The sequence below is a fragment of the Symphodus melops genome (assembly GCF_947650265.1).
Source record: "Symphodus melops genome assembly, chromosome: 14".
Lineage (NCBI taxonomy): Eukaryota > Metazoa > Chordata > Actinopteri > Labriformes > Labridae > Symphodus > Symphodus melops.
Genome location: NC_136704.1, coordinates 21,547,653 through 21,568,646, shown reverse-complemented (window position 1 = coordinate 21,568,646; position 20,994 = coordinate 21,547,653). Strand labels below are relative to the sequence as shown.

At 41.5% G+C, this 20,994-nt stretch overlaps 3 protein-coding genes across 4 annotated transcripts; 2 read left to right on the top strand and 1 right to left on the bottom strand.

Moving 5' to 3' along the window:
- Nucleotides 1-4,234: 4,234 nt before the first annotated feature.
- thnsl1 (threonine synthase like 1) lies at nt 4,235-7,421 on the bottom strand. The gene is made up of 3 exons (XM_079361287.1): nt 7,233-7,421; nt 5,644-7,047; nt 4,235-5,052 (listed from the first exon to the last, which is right to left on the bottom strand). Exons 2-3 carry the CDS (start codon nt 7,015-7,017, stop codon nt 4,249-4,251), a joined length of 2,178 nt encoding a protein of 725 aa, XP_079217413.1. The 5' UTR covers nt 7,018-7,047; nt 7,233-7,421; the 3' UTR covers nt 4,235-4,248.
- A 460-nt stretch (nt 7,422-7,881) lies between these two features.
- On the top strand, nt 7,882-10,326 carry enkur (enkurin, TRPC channel interacting protein). The gene is made up of 5 exons (XM_079360695.1): nt 7,882-8,047; nt 8,271-8,416; nt 8,495-8,718; nt 8,859-9,005; nt 9,908-10,326. The coding sequence occupies exons 1-5, from the start codon at nt 7,968-7,970 to the stop codon at nt 10,079-10,081; spliced, it is 771 nt and encodes a 256-aa protein (XP_079216821.1). The 5' UTR covers nt 7,882-7,967; the 3' UTR covers nt 10,082-10,326.
- Nucleotides 10,327-10,422: 96 nt separating this feature from the next.
- prtfdc1a (phosphoribosyl transferase domain containing 1a) lies at nt 10,423-20,165 on the top strand. 2 transcript variants are annotated; one of them, XM_079360696.1, is made up of 10 exons: nt 10,423-10,573; nt 10,724-10,821; nt 11,884-11,990; nt 12,074-12,257; nt 14,071-14,136; nt 15,823-15,840; nt 16,262-16,344; nt 16,844-16,890; nt 17,396-17,472; nt 18,882-20,165. In XM_079360696.1, the coding sequence occupies exons 2-10, from the start codon at nt 10,744-10,746 to the stop codon at nt 18,927-18,929; spliced, it is 708 nt and encodes a 235-aa protein (XP_079216822.1). In that variant the 5' UTR covers nt 10,423-10,573; nt 10,724-10,743; the 3' UTR covers nt 18,930-20,165. The 2 variants fall into 2 exon arrangements, with proteins under 2 accessions (XP_079216822.1, XP_079216823.1); XM_079360697.1 differs by lacking the exon at nt 15,823-15,840 and having other exon boundaries at nt 10,423-10,821.
- Nucleotides 20,166-20,994: the final 829 nt, after the last annotated feature.

Here is a 20,994-nt window from a genome sequence, read left to right as displayed (position 1 = left end):
ACCCAGCCGTGGGCCACGAGGTGCCGAGCAACAGCTGGCTCTCTCTTTCCCTCGACCACTCACACACACACACACACACACACACACACACACACACACACACACACACACATGCACCTGCACACTTCCTCTCCTCCCCCTTAAGACACTTACCCGCCCATTCCTCACATTCACCTGCCAAACAGCGTGATTAATAAGGCCAATGCAACTATAGACTCAGAGGGGAGGAAGGGAGAGGAAACAGCATTGAGCTGATAAAAAGAAGTGTACAGTGTGGGACCACGTGTTGGGTAATATATTCACGCATAGCAAGAAAGTGATCCGTCATCCTGTAAGGATGGAAACACACTAAAGTATAGTCAGAGGGGTGATCGTAAAATATTGCAGTGATTCAAAGAAACAGCCCAGGTTATAAATTATCTTGATGTTCCCCTCACCACCTTTCTCTCTCTATCTCTCTCTCTCTCTCTCTCTCTCTCTCTCTCTCGCTCTCTCTCCCTCTCTGTTTTCCATCCAATAAAACCAGTACACTCGAGAGCAATGGATCACCTCAAACCACAGAGACTGCATTCTCCCTCTTCCTCTGATTTTCACTGACAAGCAAACCGTTTAAACACGATCCTTCTTTTTGTACTATGTTTAGTCCAGTATAAGGAGGGAAAAGCGGATCGGTGCAGAGCTGTCGGACTCTCTTTCTGTTTGTTGATTTTGTTTATCAAATCTTAAATCTTAAAGGAAGATGATAAATATAAGAAACAATGGAACATTTTGCTGCTAATTTGACAGGCGAAGAGTCTCTCAATGCAAACTGAAGCTTTTCAAAAATGTGTTTGTGCTCACTGTGAGAACGTTCTTGAGGCTGTATGGGATGTGTAGTTGACTTATGTTGAGTCTTCTTGTTTATTTATTTTTTAAGTTTATTTATGTCTTTATGTCGTCGTTGTGCAGAACGGCCAGTGTACATGTTTGTGGTTTTTCATTGGTAAGTGCTTCTCTGGTCACGTGACTGTTGTTGGTTCTCTTGTTTTTATTTGTTTATTGATGTGTGCAGCACTGGAGTCCAAGACAAGTTGTCCCTAAGGGGACAATATAGTGTGTCGTATCGTATCATGTCTCAAGTGGTCTCGTGGTGCCTGAAGAAGTGGGTATACCTTCAATGTTTTTTGTTTTTAAGTAGCCCATCCAGTAGTGGATGATAAACAGTGACCAAGAAGACTCCTCTTGAATTTTTAGTCGGTGCACACCAGCCAATTAGACAGAGTTGTGAGGGTCATCCAATCACCATCCTAGGAAAAATGCAGCATATTTGAATCTTTGTCAGTCAATCAATCATGTGAATCAGAGAGGATTTAGAAGTCGCTTTACCTGATGAAGACTGAAAAGTATGTGGGTATCCTCCATGTATGAACTGAACTACACCACTGATCAAATCACATTTATGTTGAGTAGAACCAACGTAACCAAATCTGTGCTTCTGGTTGGACACTTTTTCACCTGCTTTGGTTGCAGTAAAAAAAAAAATCATTGTTTTGTTTGAATGATGTTGAAGTTTATGGATAGTGAGTACTAATGAATTTTTCCGAACACATAATGAAGACTCGAGTGCAGTTGTGTCGAACACACGGTTAACAGTTAAATGTTAATCTAGCTTGTTTAAGATCAGCGTCTCCGTTATGATTTTGTTTTATGAAAGACGCTACTGTGTTGTTTTTATCGTGAGCAGGACAAGGTGTCACATTTATGTTTGATAAGACTTTATAAACACGAGTTGAGGGACATTCAAAGGGATACCAACACTAAAACACTTTTTATAGGGCGGCCATAATGCTCATCTCTCCAAAGTCACCTGAACTTTATATGGATTGTATTTTTTCGGTAATATAGGCCAGTAGGTCATTTCTTTCACAGCTCTTCTGCAATGAGAAAATAATAGCTAACTATGTTTATACCTGAAAATTGACACAATTTAAAATGGACTTGAGCTGGTTAAGATCCTCTCTGGCCTTTGACTACTTTGTCAACTGTTTTTTTACACCACAGGTCACACTAACCCATTCGCACCCCCGTCACACACTGATGGCAGAGGCCGATACGCCGAGCGTCCATCAGTATTAGCTAATCCCATTCATACACATTCATGTGCCGCTGACGCAGCAGGAGCGATTTGGGGTTCAGTGTCTTTCCCAAGGACACTTCAATGTGACTGACACCTTCTTGTTAAAAGGCCACCTATTCTTCAAATCATCCACAGCCGCCTGTAAAGGCTTATGGGGAAAAAAAAGATGGCTGTTTTCTTAATGAAATGAGAAATCTTTTAAAAGGCTGCGTTTGGAATCGGCTTTTCCTGTTTCAATACTGAGCACAAATTCGGTCATGAAGACATCAGGTATGCAGTTTGTTGAGGAAGAACTTGATTGGCCCTCAGCAGAAGGTGTTCAAAAATGTCATGAAAAAAAAGAAGAAGTCTAGATTCAATACAGATGTTCTGCTCAGGAGACGACATACTTTCAGCTGAAACGGAAAATTAAAACAATCAAAAGTGAAGGAAACACTTTCCCTGTACATCCTGGGAAATACTGAGACACACGATGATCTAGTTTAAAGTTCAAGCTCTAAAAGTGCTTTGTCAAACATGGACTTTCCATCTATTTTAACAACTGCAGTCATAAGCAATATTTGAGATCTATGAAACTTATCCTCGTCTGTCCTCGACACTCAGCTGCTGAGGCAGCACCTGGATTTCCATGACTCAACTGTCGGCCACTGAGACTCAAATCATTTATGGACACTCCCTGTTATTGATGCTGTGACATAACATGGAGGGAAAAAAAGACTTTGCATCATGAGGATTTTACGATTCTGACACAGGGTGGGTAGAAACAGGGCAATGAGGTTTGTTATGCTGGAAATCCTATTTATGTTTTAATGCTTTTTTTTTTTTTCATCGGAGAAGTTAAGCCATGTCTCAACAGAGCTTTTCTTCCAGCCATTGCTCTCCCTTTCCTTTTCCTTTAAACATGCATCTATAAAGAGCCGCTCTCACAGTCTCCTCTCGAGATGGCGGTTAAGCAAAGTGTTTAAAGCAAGTATATGTTCCTAATCCATTTTAACCACAATGCTTTAAAATTTCTCCGGTTGTATTTTTATTAAACAGTCGATTTTCCCAGTTTCACTCACACAAGTTCTTTATCTACGGCAAAGACTTCATGTTTTTGAGCTGTTGTAACGAAGCAAATAGCAGGAAAAACAACTGCAGAACATCCGAGCACTGAAATAAGACGCATTTTAAGTCAAGAATAAAAACATCTTCCTTTCTTTGCTTAACAGCAGAAGCATTATGCTTAAGCACTTAGTGTGTTTGCACCATGTTTAGAGGCTTTAGTCTTCGAGAGCCGGCAGACTGGGTTCGAATAGGACCTGTGGCTCCTTTCCCTCGTGTCATTCCCCATTATTTCTCCCCCCAATGAAAAACAAAGGCATGAAAGGGCCGAACATAAATCTCACAAAACACTGAAATCAATGCTGTTATTTCCTTTTTGATGTTGTCTGCAGAAAAAAACACGAGTAAGTATGTTGAGAAGCTTCCTGGGTAAAAAAACAAAAACAAAGTGATCACACATTATCTTCCAACTTGTCCTTTAATAGTCATGTTCTAAAGCTGAGAGGCTGAGTGGTCGACAGTGCCATCAGTGAAGAAGTCTTCTCCCTTTCAGTGAGGTAGTTCATGAGACAGCAGCAACTCATTAGCTGTATAGCTCTGATGCTCTTCATCGACACCAGCTTAACTTTTCTCTGTGTCCAGAAAAGTTAAGTAAAAACACACAACACTATAGATCAAACCTTGTATATTCATTTGGAGGAGACGTTTATCTTCCTGACTGTTGAGAACGATTTCATGTCACTCTTTTAATGTTTTTTTACAAACTCCTGAACGAGCCAGTTATCAGTTCCCATTCCTGCACTTCCTGTATACTAACGCTGTTATTCTCAGTGTTTTCATACAGCTGAGGCCAAGAGGCAGACGCCCTATAGGCCTCTGCATGACGATGTTAAGAAAGCTGCATAATCAGTAGGCTTTAAAAAGCGTCATAAAACAGTTCAATGTTCAAATAAAGTACAATCACAGTTAGTCCTGCAGACTCATGCAGGTCAAACATTTTATATTGTATATAACATTTATTATTTTTATTCCATTTTATTAATTCAAAGAGGAAATGAGTTGGGGTTTTTTTGTTTTTTTAAATAGTCCTACATCGCTTTCAAGAAGGAGTCCTGTATCATGGCCTCCACCTCTTCTACCAGCACACTGTAATCTGCCTCACACACAGTGTGTCCTCTCCTGCTGCTCTCCAGCAGCCGTTTCATCATGTCTCTGTGCATGTCTGGTCCGGCTGCAGCCGCTGCAAGCGTCCTCAGCTGCTCCACGGGATCCTCTGGCATATTCTGGATTTTTAAGGCTTTGAACACAGCGGGGGCAAACTTCCCGTAGTGCGCAGTGGAGCAGATCACCACGGGGCAAGAAGCGTCCTGCAGCCTGTCAGACACCACTTTAGCCACCGCGGTGTGTGTGTCCATGACGTAGCCCGTATGTGTGTGAACGCTCCGTATGACGGCCAAGCACTCGTCTTCAGAGCACCAGCCGGCCTGCACTTCCTGCTGCATCCTACGGAGAAGAGGCCTGGGAACCTGGAAGTGCTGCTGATTGTCTAAACGAGAAAACAGCTTTTTCACAAGAGGCCCATCTCCGCGTGACACGTGGTGGATAAAGCGCTCCAGGTTGGAGGATTTCAGGATATCGATAGCTGGAGAGAGGGAGGGAATGAGAGGTCGGCCTCGCAGGTTGTACTCTCCTGTGGTTATGAAGTCTGCGATGATGCGGTTGTGGTTGGACGCACACATTACTTTTCTTATCGGGATGCCCATTTGCTTGGCGTACACCGCTGACATGGCGTTGCCAAAGTTACCAGAAGGGATGCAAACATCAATGGGCTCGCCAAACTTGATGACACCGTCTCTGCAAAGGTCCAGGTAGGATGAGCAATGATAAACCACCTGAAAGAGGAGAACAAGTTCACTGTGTTGACCTTCATGTCGATAAATTAGAGACTAAATGCTTTAGAGGACTGTGTCAAATGAGAAAAAGTGAAAATCATGTCGATCTTCTGCTGCATTAACGGGGTTTCAATCCTGGCTGTGTTAAATCAGTCTTTGTGTGTCTTTCTTTCTAATGCCTTTATTTAGAGATGGGTGGGGGTGGGTGGGGAATTTGGGGGCACAGTGGGCAGACATGATAGGAAAGACTTCAGGTAGAAAAATATTCAATAAATGGTAGGAAAAATTATGTGTGGTAATGTATACTTAAATGTATTTAGACTTAGACTCCTTCAGGGAAATGTAGGTTTACTGCAGCATATAAGATAAAATAAAATGTAGCAGGTAACAGTATAAAGAATAAAATAAAATAAATAATAGAGCATTCTCTGTTGGAAAAAAGGAAAATATACAAAATATGCCTTGAAAATGCAAAATGTAAAAAATATGGCTAAAACAATTATTATTATTGCGATTATTGCACATACAGGTGAAAGTGTCCATGTGTTATTGCACAGTGAAATATATATTGATTTATTATACACCGCCCACCTGTGGCAGCAGACGTGCCCAGTTGATGGAGTTGGCGGTGCTGAGGACTGTCCCGTACTCCACAGCGAGGTGCCCCGTCAGGCCAGACTCTCCGAACATCCTCTTTATGGATCTCTGACAGAAGTCAAAGTCCGAGGCGACGCTGACAGCCCGGACGTTTCCCTCGCTGTAGCTCGTCATCTGAAGTTTCTGGATCTCACTCACACCAACTTCTGGGAAAAACACGAGCACCCCTGCCCTGTGTCTGTCGGTGCCAGCGAGACCACTAAAACCACTGAGTACTGCACTTCCTGTGTCTCCAGACGTGGCGACCAGAATGAGGTAATTACACATGGAGGGAAGGCAGTGGGCGAAGAGCTGCGGCATGAGCTGCAAGGCGAGGTCTTTAAATGAGGCGGTGGGCCCGTGAAAAAGCTCCTGAAGATACTGGTTATTCATGAGATGTTTCACAGGTGCTACTTTCTCGCTGGAAAAGTTAGAACCATATGCTTTGAAGATCATTTTTCTGAGATCTAAAGCGGAGACTTCCAAGGGGTGGATGCACTTTTCCAGTAAAATTGATGCTCGCTCTGGGTACGACATGTCAACAAGCCTTTGCCACTCACGAGGATGCACATTTGGAAAGCCATTTTCAGGAACATAGAGGCCTCCATCTGGAGCTAAACCTTCAATCACCACATCACTAAAGTCTGTTTTCTGATTGGACGATTCCCCTCCATCACTCCTGGTTGACACGTAGCTTTCTCCGGAGGGGTTTTGATATCTTTTCACAGCTTTCAATACCTTCTCAGCAACTTCCTCCACCGTGTCCCCTTTCCCGCACAACACCCGCACGTCCACCCACTTCTCATAAAACGGCTTCCTGTAAAGGAGAATGTCCCTCATGGACACACCCACGTCCTGGCCTACAATCCTGTTCACCTTCATCCTGGCGAGTCGGTGTAGGATGTCTTCACTGTCCACGTCGAGGTAGATGACCAGGCCGGACTCTTTGACGTGCTGCATCGCCGCACAGTGAAGAGGATTGGAGCCTGTGAGGGAGACAACACACCCTGAAGCAGAGAAGTTACTTAAAGCCTCGCCTTCCTCCTCCAGGAATCGTTCACCCCCGATTAATGCCAGCTTGGCAGCAACGGGCATCTTCCATGTCGCCTCCAAGACATCATCGTCCACATCAATGGCAGGAAGTCCCAGTCTGTGGGCTACTATCTTGCCCACTGTGGTCTTTCCCGCTCCAGGAGGACCCATCAGCAGGATGTTTTCCCCCCCCAACTGGTAGGCTTTGGTAGACAGCCATGATTTGGTTGTTGTAAAGGGAGTTAAGTAGCATCTAACAGCTCTCACTGCAAGCTGTCCTGCATTCATTAAGCCCATGGAGGAGTCTTATAACAGCTGCCAGCTCTCCTGTGGAAGAGAAATTAATTTAAAAAGGGGACATTTGACTGCAATGACACGTTTGATTCAGACTGATATATTAGCCACTACTGTGGGTTTAAATAAGGCTGCAGCCAGGACAGTACCCTAGATAGAAAATGACCTGTCACCATGACCTGGGGAGGAACGATTGTTTATATGGCCGAGACACTCACGTGAAATGTTTTATTCCCGTACTGCACACTCAATTATATTGTTTTAGTAGAGTCTGTGGCGTTTTCTTTTCTTATGTAGCGGGACAAAGTACAATTCTGCCCCACATGGTTGACAGGAAGAAAGCCCTCTGAAGTCACTACAAACATCTACGGTCAGCCTGGAGGGACAAAATACCCGCACTTTCAACGAAAAGTCAAACGCATAGACTGTGCATATTAATATTACTAACCCAAATGTCCCGTTGCCAAGCAAAATAAGCGCATTTAAGTAATTTGTTGTTTATTGTTTTATTTTTTTGAAGTGGGCTCATCGACTTCATAATGTACAAGAGGGTAAACATTGACAGCACGCGAGCAAACCATGCTGTATTCACGGGCTCCTCGGAAAGTTGTTCTTTCGAAGAGCAGAATCAAAAACAGCATCACATTTCTATGACAATAGCCATTTATGTTTATGAAACAATTCTAGAAATGAAATGAACGAAAAACAGCGTAATGGGTAATGAATAGTGACAGTTATATTTGCTTTCGTTGTTTTATAATTTAAACCAAGACACATCTCGTCAATTTAACAAGAAGACAGGCGAGTGAACCCGAATCCGTGTTTTACAACGGTCTGTAAATGGTACACGAGCTTGTTGTTGCCCAGCAACAAACCAACAGCGTGTTGTCAAACAAATCCAGCTAACTTTTTTTCTCCGTTCGCTCGGTGGTCTTTTTGTGAAGTAGTTCACAATGTCCGGATTTATTTATCCACCGGAAAGTGTTTACAATCTGCTCCCTAAGGAAGAGGTTCATACTCAGAAGCCACCTAGGTATTTAAAAAGGCAATTTAAAAAAATATTAGTTGGTGTTCTCTTACTCCTGCTTTCACGTTATTATTCAGAAATTATTATTATTATTATTTTTAACATTTCAAATATTATTATTGTGCTTGCTTGTTTTAAAACTGCATTTAATTGTAATAGATAAAAACATATTCTTCTTTGATTGTTGAGCAATCAATGGTTTCTTTTCTTTGTTATGCTTTATCTGAAGGTATATGTCCAAGTTCAGGCCGACAGTCATTCTTGAAAAGAGATCTAACAAAGAGGCCATGAGGACCATGGGACCAACAAAGATAGAAGTGCAGCCCCCGGAAAAATACCTTAAGAAGCATTCAAAAGATCCCAAATTACCTGAAAGTGAGTGAAATGGATCAATGTGTGGTTTCATCTTTGAGCTGCAATTGTGATATTTACCTTACATTTGGTGTTTTACAGTTACACGGTGTTCAAAAGAGGTTCGAAACACCTGCGTTGTGAGAAAACCTCCTGTTCCTGCAAGGACAGACCGGCCACTGATGGGCCTTCACACGAAGAGGGACTTTATAAAGACAGCTACAGCCGTACCAATGAAGCCCCAGCCTGCATGTGTCGACACGAGCAAGGGACACAAGCAGCCCATTGAAAAATCCGGACTCATCCCGGTGTACATTAAGAAAAAGGTACATAACTACAGTCTTACACACAGGTAGATCAGCTAATAAAAAGATGACAAGCAGAGCTCTCAAAACTTTGCATAAATTCCCAATTTGATCTGTGAAATGATCATCTTCTAAACTTCTTTTCCGGTTCCTTTTTTCAGGATTACGGAGAAGTACCCGAGTACCTGAAACAGCGCTATGAGGAAGAGCAAAGAGTTCACGAGGAGAATTTAAGATTTTTGAAGGAACAGAGGGGGCATGGAGCCATCAAACTGATATCTGAAGAGGAGCAACAGAGCATGATAGAGGTACGCAAACACATGACTTTGCAAAGTCGCTCTCTCTCAATCAGCAGGGAGGCGTGCAGACATCTGGAACATCTGTAGTAGAACAGGAAGGGATTCTGACAATTTAATGTCTGAAGTTTTCAGACACTTTCATTCATTAAGAATGCCCTGAAAGTACATTTAGCCTGAGCCAAGCATAATTCATTCAAACATTAATTGTATTTTTGAACTGCTACTCCAGTGATATAGGAGCTTTATCGGAGTAATATTACACAATGGGAGTGCTGATGTAACAGAAATCAGTACAGCTGAGATCATCCTCAGCTCTCAGTCTGCAGCCTTGTGTCTACGACTGAATCACACTCCTGGCTGTATTCAGACCCACATCCAATGTGACATTGCTTTTACAAAACAGTTCAACAAATAATATTAGCATTAGCAATAAGTAGCATTAATAAGCAACTCAAGGTTATTTTTGGTTCATTGAGTTCTTGGATTGTTCCCAAGCAACACATTTGATTTCTTATTAGATTTGAGTGAGTGAATTAGAGAAGCCCTGAGCAAAAATACATCCAGATGTTTTACTGTTGTTTATCTGTGATAACAACAATGGAAACAATTCCATCCTTTTCTCGAGGTCTCTATCCTGCTCGGGATTCCTTTGATAACCTGGTAGTTTATCAAGATCATGAGAAAACAGATGATAAAGATAAAGTCCGGTGTTGTTAAACCAGCATCGTCATCAAATGAAGGAGGATATAGGTTAAGATCTCACAGTTGCATAGTCATAAGGATTTAGTTGTCATAGGGATGTATGTCCGTGTGTGTGGGTGTGTGTGTGTGTGTGTGTGTGTGTGTGTGTGTGTGTGTGTGTGTGTGTGTGTGTGTGTGTGTGTGTGTGTGTGTTTGTTTCTACTATCCAGGGCTTGAAGAAGAATTGGGATATGATGTTCCATGAATACCAGGGCCTCTCACTTGTCACTGACACCATGACAAAGAGAGCCCATAAGCAGCGCCTGGAGGCTTCGTTGGATCAGCTGGAGGCTGACATCAAGTTTTTGGAGAAGTTAAAGAGAATCTACCGAATCAAAAACTAGGACATCAAATAAAATCTGACTTCATCAGGTTTGGTGTGCCTTGTCTTAAAACCTTTATTCTCAATACAAAAAGATTTCACCTTAAAATGATGAAGCGCCTATTTCTCTTGTTGAGATTTAAACATTTGAGCCCCCGGGTATTGACAAAAAAAAGAAATGTGCATTTGCAAACAGTCAGGCTGTCACTGTTGTATTAAATCTATTTCATTTTGACAGAATAAAATGTTCTGCTCTGAAACGAAGAATTTGTTCATTTCTCCTTCTGTGGCTTGTGATTCTACCACAAGCCAGCATCACATCACATGAGGCTGATTATCCCTGTAATTCTCCTCCACCACTCGTAAACAGCGCTTTCCTGTTTCACACTAATGACTCGAGCGTGATCCCGCGGCCCATTGTGGCCGGCTGCGACAGGACTACTCTGGATATCATTTGACTTTCTGTCGTCTCTCTTGGTTTTGTGAGTTGTGACCGAACGAAAGCAGCAAAGCAGTGAGTAATGCAATGGGACAGTACGAGTTGATTTTTTTGTGTCATTTTTGGTGAAGTTTGAATCTTTTCCTGTTCAGACAAAGATGGGAATCCTTTCGTAATTTGCGTCCATCAGGTTAAATGTTAAATGTTTGTGTATTTCCTCTGAAGGTTACTGCCGCCTGTGTCCTATGCTCAGTCTTTACTCCAGGGTGGACAGTTTTTACCCACTGCACATGGACAGCACAGGAGTGACAAAAGGAATCGTGGTATGTTCAAACAAAGGATTATTAGTGCTGAATTCAGAAATGTATGTCCCAGCTATATATACTGACATTTATGGAGAAGGATTATTTCCTCAGCTACAAACATTAGAGCTGTTTGAAAATGATAACATGTTTGTTTTTCTCTGAAAGAATTCCTTAGGGTCCTGGTGTGATTAATTTACACTAAGCCGCTTCAGAATACCTTCAAGGTTTTCATATTCTTAACCGAGAAATAATTAACAATGGAAGAAGAAACGACTACATGTCTGAGGTTCAGGATGCTGTGGGCTAGAAAAACAATTTGTTTATATCCGATATGGTTCTAATTCTCCGTTTATATCCCGAGAACTTTCACTTTAAACACACTTTGAGCCTTTATAATGGGCAAATTCAACATTATCACTGCTGAAGAAACTTAAAGTTACTTATTTTGTTGTTCTCTTGCTGTACTGACTTTCTGTGTGGAGCTGCTAAGTTCTGTTGTCAGCTCCCCTGAATTTCTTATGGTGATGTAGTGTGTAGTTTTAAAACACCTCTGACATCCATTCAATTTCACTTGATTTAATATCCCCGGGTGGAAATGTGTCTTACAACCAGGTCATACCATAAAACAGGCAACAGAAGTCCGTAGCCTCGGTCACGACACAATCAGAAAAAATAAAAGGTATGCATGCAGTCCAGTCACCTGCTGCTTGTTGCTTAAACAGCAGCGCCCCTTACTTCTCTTACTTCAGTAATATTTAAGTATGTAGAGAACAGCCAACACGAAATTCACTGGACCTTTTAAGATCCCTCACTCAAATATAAATAATCAAGTAACTATGTTACACTGCTGTATCAATTCAATTCAAAGGGCTTTATTAGCATGGAAAACATACATTAACATTGCTAAAGCTCATTAAGAATAATTCACAAAATGATGTACATTACAATTTAAGAGATTAGAAAAGATCCAATATTTAACTAACTAGTTTTTTTTATACTGTTTTTTTAATACAAAATATAAATAAATAATTAAAATTTGTATTTGTATCTCAATTTCTAATGGCCTGCTGCATGTCCTAGATCAAAGATGATTGGCCTGGATACAGTCTGGACCTCTTCACGTACCCGGAGCACTACCATGAAGACATAGAGAGTGTGTACATTCCACATGGAGTAGTCATGAACAGGTAAAAAACACACCTGAAAAATGTATTCTTTCAATGACTATACCTGCTCATTTGTATTTTGATATTTGCCATTCTTCCTGCAGGATCGAGCGTATGGCCAGATACATCATGGATGACTTTGGAAATAGCAACATCATGGTGCTGTGCGTCCTGAAGGGAGGCTACAAGTTCTGTGCAGACCTGGTGGAGTTCATAAAGGTGCTCGGTCGAAACTCCAACAAGTACCTGGAAACAAGGGTTGAGTTCATCCGTCTGAAGAGCTACCTGGTAGGTAAAAAAAAAAAAGATATTGGATGTTGTTTGTAAATTTGTCTTGAAGTTTGTTGCCAGTCGTTCTTAAAACCCTTTCCTGTCTTCTTTTCCTGTCTCTTCTTTAAAAGGGGGGGAAAAAGCCCCGATCCCCATCATTAAACTTCACAGTACGGATTTGATTGATTCCATTTGAGGAAAAATCATTGACAATTTAAATTATTTTGAGAATTAATTCTTTAATGGTAATTAACAAAGTCAAATATTCCATCATTCCAGCTTCTCAAATGACTGGATTGACAGGATTCCTTATGTTTTATATCACTGTGGATTTAATATATTTAGGTTTTGGGACCGTCAAAATGATAAAAAGATGTTGTCCTTAGCATTCCTACACTCATGCACTAAAGACACTCCTCCTTTGTTTGGCATCCCAAATCTGACTCAGACTTCAGTTTGACCACCAGATGTCACTGTTGGTCCTGTTTAGCATTGATAGCTCGTTCAGGCAGGACACCTCAAGGGCGATAGATGGTGGATCGAGTGCAGCGCTCAGGTCGTAAACACAACACTCGGATCATTTGTGTTTGTGCAGCTGCCAAAGAAAGACGCATAGAAAAAGGGCCTAACAACTGGAATGTAGAAAAAGGAGGATTTTTAACTTATGGTATTAAATATCAATGTTTACAATGATATATAACTTGCCAGTTTCCACCACAGACAGTTATGATTGTGTGTTTTGGCACACGAAGCATCCAAAATGATGTGATTTACATTTCTCTGCATGTGGTCACATTCCTTTACTTCCTCTCCCGGACATGGGAAGACTCACTTTCTACTTGAAGAATTGGCTTTTACAGAGGATGTAGTAGCTATAAGGACAGGCTAGATTGAATTCTAGATTATTTTCTTTGGTGGATCAGTGAAAACACTTTGAGGTCATTTCACAAAATCAAGCTTATAAAACAGATTTCTATTATTAAATAACTGTGTGAATGAATGACTGACCAAAACATACCTGAGTAAAATGAGAATTTCTTACACACATAATTAAATTTGTACAACTTCATTGATTCCCTGTGAGCACAATTGTACTCAACAGCTTTCTCATCAGATCAATTGACACAAGAGGAATTCACAGAAGAAGAAGAAAAAACAATCTGTATGTGGAACATAAATACAGGAATTATTTTGTTAATACAAATCTAAAATTGCAGCTTTGTAAATAGAAAAACTAGTGAGGCTGTTTAAGAAGATAAAAGCATCGTCATTGCATTTTGATGTCAACAAACAACATGGCAGCAGTCAGTGCTGACTCTTTGTTCAGTAGAGGACAATGTGTGAGTGATGATGACTCTGTTAGTCGATCTCACAGGTCATGATGGAGTCATGTGAACGGCCTCCAGGGCCAGGATTCACTCCCTGCTCGTCCTATCCACACTGATGCATCGCTAGCTGAGCGACCCCAACTTCAAAGGTTGACATTCAAAGCTCACCTCCGGACTCCGACAGAGACAAAAAGAGAATTTTTAGAATCATATGGTCCATTCAACATCTTTGTGAGGCAGTTAACGCTTCATAATGCAGCAGACTGATCGCTCTAAAACTGTCAGACAGACGCAAACTGTTCAATAGTCCTACGATCGGGCCTCGACCGATGAAGACTTTTTTACACCAACACTGAATGAAACTACATAATGACACCATTTCTGCATCACACCGAATAAATACACCAACACTGTGAGAGGCTTCATTAGTTTTGATTAGTATATATACATACATATCTGTGAGGCTCTACTTATATATGAATACTCTTCTCTGCTCTCCACAGAATGACCAATCAACAGAGGAACTGCACATCATAGGAAGCCAAGATCTGTCTTTCCTGCGAGGAAAGGTGCGTGTAAATTCATTTCTGACTGAATTTGGATATTAAGTGGAAAATTGGCAATAGAAATAGAAAAGGTCTGCTTCAATGAGGAGCTGTCAAAACAACAACGATAGAATTTATGTCCCGCAGTGTTCCTCTGAGATTAAATACATTTTTAGCAATTGAGATGAGATTTAGTTTTAAAGTTGTTTTTTTTATTCTCTTCTGGAGCAGAGAACACAACCCCCCACACAACCCTCCATGAAACAGGATAACAAATGTTCCTACACTGCAGATTTACTGACGGTTTATCTCGTACAGCCCGGAATGGAGGTCTCTGGGGGGCCACGCAGGATCTCGAGGAATGATCCTCCTCACTGCATTATTATCTGAGATATCAGGCCCTCCTTACTCAGCCGATTGAGTTTGCAAATATGCCCACACGCGTTCTTCGAGGAGAGAAAAAAAAAAAGAAGACTGATTTTGAATTCCGTGAAATGAAATGTACTGAAGGTGAAAAGGTCCTGAAGTGTTCAGAATAGAAACAGCTTATCAGCACCTTGCACAAAGGACGTGAATCACTCCACTCTGAAAGTGTTACATAAATCACAATCCTTTAACCTCCCACAAGGACCTCTATATCATCACAAACACGAGTTCTTCAATATGTGTATAACCATCTTTCATTGGAAGCCATCCACACAGGAAGACATGAAATCACAGCTCCAGATGATTTTTCGCCTTCAGGTGTCTTAATACCAGCTGTTGATTATGTTGCAGATAAAGCCAGAGGTGCTGTTTGTCAACGAGCAAGGCAAGCAACTGCTCGGGGCCCGAGACCAGCAGGAGGCCCCTCAGGGCTCTCAAACTTGATTGATTTTCTGTCCAGGGCCCCAACAGACTCTAGAGTCGTCACAGCCATCACACCCTGAGACTTCTCCATAATGGAAGGCCGTACATGCTTCGCGCTTGTGCGAGTGCATGAAGGCCACCTTTCGCGCTTTCTAGGGTTGAGCACAGATCGGAGCACTCAAACTAGTCAAACAAACTGAACCTATAAGGTGAAGCGTGCTTTTTTGTTGTCAGTATTGATTGACAAGAATAAAAAAATTTAAAAAAACACGATCCAGGCGTCCTGGTCAGAACGAAAACATCGACCCTGCAAAGTGAAAAAAACTGCAAGTGCCCAGCTCCCTTGAAAGAGCGTATTTGTAGCTACAACAAGCAGCCACACAGGGTCGATTTATTTCAGTATTTTGTGTTCTCCACTTTCCCCTTCCCACTTTCTCCGAGTATTGTGTAACAGTGTTCAGGTGTAGACGGAGAGAACACTGGCCAGCTGCCTGCATTCTCTGTGCTCACTCTCCCCAAAACCATAGATACTCCGCTCTGCGCTCACAAAGAGCTCCATACAGCCAACTCAGGGAACAAGGAGTCATTTGAAACCCTGCAGCAGTGAAAGTGTGCAACACGCGGACTCTTAGAAGTGACTTTTTCTCACTGTCGATACACAGCTGTTCATTACAATGTGGAAGAGAATGAGTCGACTGTGTTTTTAAGATACTGCCAATGTTGTTGCTATAGATATCATCAGTAAGGAATGTACATTACACAGAAACAGTGGCGCCTTTATTATCACTTTTCCTGCAATTGCTTTGAAATAAAGGTGCTATTTTACTCCTGTTTTTTCTCCTTTTCCCACATGATACCAAGAGTGTGCTCATTGTTGAGGTGAGTCTCAGGTGCATCTTTGGTTCCTTTTTTATCGAGCACTTTTTTTCCCGGATGTTTGCCTTGTTTGACACCTTTGACATGTTTTGTTTGCACTCCTGTTTGTGCCCTTTTTTTGGGGTTGAGGAGCCTTTGTGCTGCTTCTTTTTTTGTTTTTGTTCCCAAAAAGGACAAAAATAAATAAATAAATAAGTGCTTGCTTGTTAGGATCACGTTTCAGCTGTTACTCAAATCAGAAGCACAATACAATAATGCTTGTGAACTCCCAGTTTCGAGTGGGTGTCCTTTTAGATTGTGTTGTGGAAGTTTTTCCATCCTGCAGTGTGCATATTTTCAAAGCATTCTGCACTCCGAAACCCCGCGTCCGTCCCTCTTCATCTCTTCCTCTTCCTTTGCTTCCTTTGCTCTTCCCTTCCCTCAGGCCATAGTGGACACAGGAAAGACCATGAAGGCCCTTCTGAAGCATGTGGAGACCTTTGAACCCAAGATGGTCAAGGTCGCAGGGTGAGCCAGTATCTCTGTCCTCTGTGATTCCCCATATGGGGGGGGGGGGGGGGGGTTGCCGAGCGTGTGACGAGCACAAAGGAGCGATATCACTCATCCACAGATAGATAGATAGATAGATAGATAGATAGATAGATAGATAGATAGATAGATAGATAGATAGATAGATAGATAGATAGATAGATAGATAGATAGATAGATACTTTATTGATCCCGAGGGAAATTCAAGTTCACAGACGCTATCTCATGTCGCTATCTCATGTCTGTGGACTGTTCCTACACAACCTGAGATCACAGAAGCTAGATAAACATCTTTCCTCACACACACGAGTTTCATGCTGAAAGTTTGTCTAGTCTGTAACTTGAACACTGTTTAAATGGCAGCTGTAGATTTTGATAGTGAGACTTATTTGTTTTTCTTTCTAACTTTAAGAACTTGAATCATTTCTGGCCTGTTGCTTTTTTTTGGAAATTGACTAATATTTCATGTGTTTTTTAGTCTGTTGGTGAAGAGGGTCCCTAACATGGCAGAAAGTTTGACAGACTGTGAGTAACCCTGTCCTTTAATGGCATCCATTCCTGTCTCTTTATTACACTTCCATGAGGCCGTTATCATACCTCATCTCAGACGTCAGCAACAGGGACTCAGATGCTCCAGTGTTTCTCGAAGCTAAAGCAGATGTTAGGCATGCGGTCTGTTCTGTGTTTTATAATGTTTCATACTGTGTTGATAATCGAGAATGCTTCCTGGCATGATAAGTCTCCTCCAATCAGCTCTGGACCGCATGACTGAGACAATAAAACTGGAGATAAAAACTGCAGAATTGAGGTTCAGTTTTTTGGCTTTTTGCAAATTTTAGAGGAGGGTCAAGAAGAAGCCATTTTTTATTCGGACAGTCAGCAAAGAGGCTGTTTCTCCCTGTGAAGATGTAGAACACAACACAGACACGTTTGTAGTTTAAAAAAGGAAAATAACTGAGTATCTAAGGTTTAATGTTGGCTTGTTGGTAAATGTGAATGCTAATATTCATTTCTGTGTTTTCCCTGGTAGACGTTGGATTTGAAATCCCAAACCGCTTCGTGGTCGGTTATGCCCTGGACTACAATGAATACTTTCGAGACCTGAATGTGAGTCCACGTCTGCACACAGCACCTGACCTTTCAAAGAGCTTTAGAGAAAAAGATGAAAGGGAAAGAGGGCGGGCAGGTAAACACAGGAAATCAATGAGATGCACTCCTCTCTGAAACCTGAACCTCAACACGCAGCCTGAGGAGGCTTTACATGGAGGCCTCGCATGACAAAAATCTACATGGAAAAATTATTCAGGGAAGCTCAATACGTGACTCGGCTTTGAGTCAGACAGACAGATGTCAACAAGGAGGCCCAGCAGTCAGGGACATCTTCAGACAGAAAATGAAGGAGAACCATTAAGAGCAAAATATTTAACTTAATGAGCACATGGATAATGATTTACTCCATTATCATGTATTTAAATACCTTTTAAGATTAAAATTGGTGCTGTATGAATTAAAAACATATTATAATCGAATTTATAATCATTTATCTACAAGGTTGACACATACTGGTTAAACAAACTATTTCACTTCTACCTTCAACACTTGTTTTTTTCCTGTTAAGCCAACACGGAGCTACACAATATAAAGAGTCACAGATTGCAGCGGAGAGTTTAAGACTGCAGCATTTTTAAATTGTATTTGAGCAAACGTTATTATAAATCACTGCTTGTTGGCATTATTGGTACGTCCTTTAAATATGCCGACAACGTCGAACTAAAAAAATGGGATGAACATTTATTCTTTCACATCCATGTGCTCATCCAGCTCACTTCTCGACAAACTCTGAATCAGGAGCACGTTTGACTCTGATATTTCGACGACTCATTCCAATTTAGACTTCTGAGTCTTTTTTTAGAAAGTGCAAACGTATGTGAACTTTGTCTTTTTTTATATCTAAGAAAGCATGACCTCATATTTGCCTCTGGCTCATGTGAAACAATGAGCCAACGCTGACTCCCCTGCTTTTTTTTCTGTGTATGTGTATGTGTGTGTGTGTGTGTTTTGTATTGGTGTGTGTGCAGCATGTAACGTCCATACTGTACGGTTGTGTGTGTCTGCCTGTTTGAGGGGAGGGGGGGGTGGTTTTCATTACTAAACTTTGAAAAGAGGTTGACCTGTGGAATGTGGAGGTTCGGATCCCTTTATCAGGCTGAGTTAAAGCTTCCCTTCTTATCTGTCCGTATCCTTCACAAGAAATATGAGCTGCACCCCTGGGACGTTCAAACTTAGAGTAATGAACGTGTCATATCTATGTCGAAAAACCTTCCTCGCTTTTTAATTAACACGTTCACTTTCATCTACTCATACTATATATGACACGTATAATGAATTTTGCAGACCATGCTGGAATTCCCCAAAGTGCAGGGTGGTCTTAAACAAATGTTTTTCTGTTATTTGATGTGGACAAGACTGAACACTGAGGCGACACAAGCTCATTCTTCTTCTTCTTCCTCCCTCAGCATATCTGTGTCATCAGCAAGACTGGGAAGATGAAGTACAAGGTTTGAGGAGAATTAAAACCATCATCATCTACTTTACTGCAGCAAAATGTCAAGGAGCAGTTTTGCACTGTTTTTGCGAAAATAAGCGGGATTTTTGTGATTTTTGTTTTCATTTCTCTTTGTATGTCTTGACATTTTTTACAGTGTTTAATATTAACCAAATACTTCCTTTAAGTGCTTGACTTCATTATATGTCTTTATATTTAAAAAGAATACCACAGTATAGTAACGTCTCATCGTCTCCAGTTTGTCTTCTGTTGTGGTGCACATGAGGGGAAAAAACAAACAGATTGAAAAATGAAAAAAGGGGGTTGACTGACCACCAGTGCTGAACGTTGGTGACAGATGGAGTAAGCTTATGGACGTTGGCATCCCCGCGCCCGGATGACGCCCACTCTGACTCATGGAAAACACACAGTGGGTGTGGAATCCAGGCGATTCACCAGTCTGTCTCTATTTGTTCCCAACTTTGAGTGGACCTTGAAGGAAATCCCGAAACCAAAGGAGACTTCAACCGAGCATTCAGCAAACATGTTGAAAAAATTAACCTAAAGGTTTGGTTTATGAGTTACTTTAGATGCCAAATCTTTCATGTTGATTTTTATACAGTGTTCAAGCATTTTAGCAGACGTGAAGTCTTTAAACTCTGTTTCATATTGAGAGTTACGTCCAAGTTAAAACTGCAAGTATCCTACATTAAACAGAAATAAAACTTTTTGAGTGTCAGATATATTACTTCTGTCATCAATATTCCCAAATAAGACTTTCTGTTTGATAAAGAGGTCGGCCTTTCACATGAACTGTTTTTATAAACTTTATTGAACAAATAATTCAGCTCTTAAGCTCTTGACCTCAAGGGGAGAATGCTGGCTGCAATTGCAACTAATCAAAATACCCGCAGCATCAGTTAAGAATGAGATTCTGATTATTTCTCTGTAACTATAAACACAACCACAGGCAGGGGTATTTCTTGTGTTTTGTTGCCATTGTTGGGGTGACTAAGAAAGCTAATCGTGCATGTCAGCAGACAGAACAGCACACGCCTCACTTCAAGGCTTCACTTCACTGGCGGAGTTTTATCATCTGGATACGCACTCCTGGTTCTCAGTCACCTGAAACTCTAAACAGCCGTCATATCCCATGGCAGGAATGCATGCTCACACACACAGCCATTATTCTGTGATGATTTCAGATACAACATCTCAAAGTATAGTGCAAATGAGTCAGAGTGCCTTCAAACCTACAGGTGACTTATTCTGCAATCCTTGAGACTGGAATAAAAACAATGGAATTCTACGAACTGTGTGTTTCCCTCACTTTTTTAGGGAATAGTTTCTAGGGCAAAGGCAACGATCCAGCTCAGACGACAAGGTCTCTCCATGTTCAATGACCTGATAAATGAGTTGGCATTTGGATAATATGAGATACTTCAAACAAAAGAGAGACGTGGGAGGTCTGGAGCACTCCGATTCCACGTAGTGCTTTCAAAGTTTCCTCACGTTTTGTGCCGATAGAGGTAAACAGCACCTTGATTAATACATTTAGAGGAAGCCTTAATTCCATCAGGCCTCGTCCCTGACCTCTAAGGTGCAGGAAAGTGAGATAAGCGAAAAAAGGAAGACACGAAAACAAATTGTCCAGCTTTTTGGTTATCTGTGCAGAGTCGCACACACAAAGACCATCATTGTACCTCAAGCTGAAACCTGCGTGTCCTTATCATAAGGCATCAGCACTTGGCGGTAGTGGTTAACCTATCCCAGTGCTAATGCCTCCCGCACTGCCCTGGGAACCTGAAGGCCATTGTCCTTCTCCTCGATGCAGGGTTTGGTGAAAGGGATACGAGACACAAAGCATGGCAGGTTTCACAAGCTGTGTCTTTGTAGAGCTCCGTCAGGGGAACACAGGATGGGGCTGACCACAAAAAGTAGGCTACAGGTAAACTGTGCTCGGGACAAAAGGAACAAAACGGGAATTGTACATTTGAATGGACTCACATCTATGCATTTGACATTGGACGCCTGTGGCTGGAGACGGTGCGGTAGGAATTCATTTCACACCACCAGTTCCAATG

What these genes read in the sequence shown, in the direction of transcription:
- thnsl1 (XM_079361287.1), bottom strand. Translation starts at nt 7,017, where the DNA reads ATGGGCTTAATGAATGCAGGACAGCTTGCAGTGAGAGCTGTTAGATGC. An exon ending in GGGCACGTCTGCTGCCACAG is followed by an intron (nt 5,053 to 5,643) that starts GTGGGCGGTGTA and finishes CTCCTCTTTCAG; the next exon opens with GTGGTTTATCATTGCTCATC.
- enkur (XM_079360695.1), top strand. Translation starts at nt 7,968, where the DNA reads ATGTCCGGATTTATTTATCCACCGGAAAGTGTTTACAATCTGCTCCCT. An exon ending in AGATCCCAAATTACCTGAAA is followed by an intron (nt 8,417 to 8,494) that starts GTGAGTGAAATG and finishes GGTGTTTTACAG; the next exon opens with TTACACGGTGTTCAAAAGAG. An exon ending in AGCAACAGAGCATGATAGAG is followed by an intron (nt 9,006 to 9,907) that starts GTACGCAAACAC and finishes TCTACTATCCAG; the next exon opens with GGCTTGAAGAAGAATTGGGA.
- prtfdc1a (XM_079360696.1), top strand. Translation starts at nt 10,744, where the DNA reads ATGCTCAGTCTTTACTCCAGGGTGGACAGTTTTTACCCACTGCACATG. An exon ending in TCCGTCTGAAGAGCTACCTG is followed by an intron (nt 12,258 to 14,070) that starts GTAGGTAAAAAA and finishes TGCTCTCCACAG; the next exon opens with AATGACCAATCAACAGAGGA. An exon ending in GGCAGAAAGTTTGACAGACT is followed by an intron (nt 16,891 to 17,395) that starts GTGAGTAACCCT and finishes TTTCCCTGGTAG; the next exon opens with ACGTTGGATTTGAAATCCCA.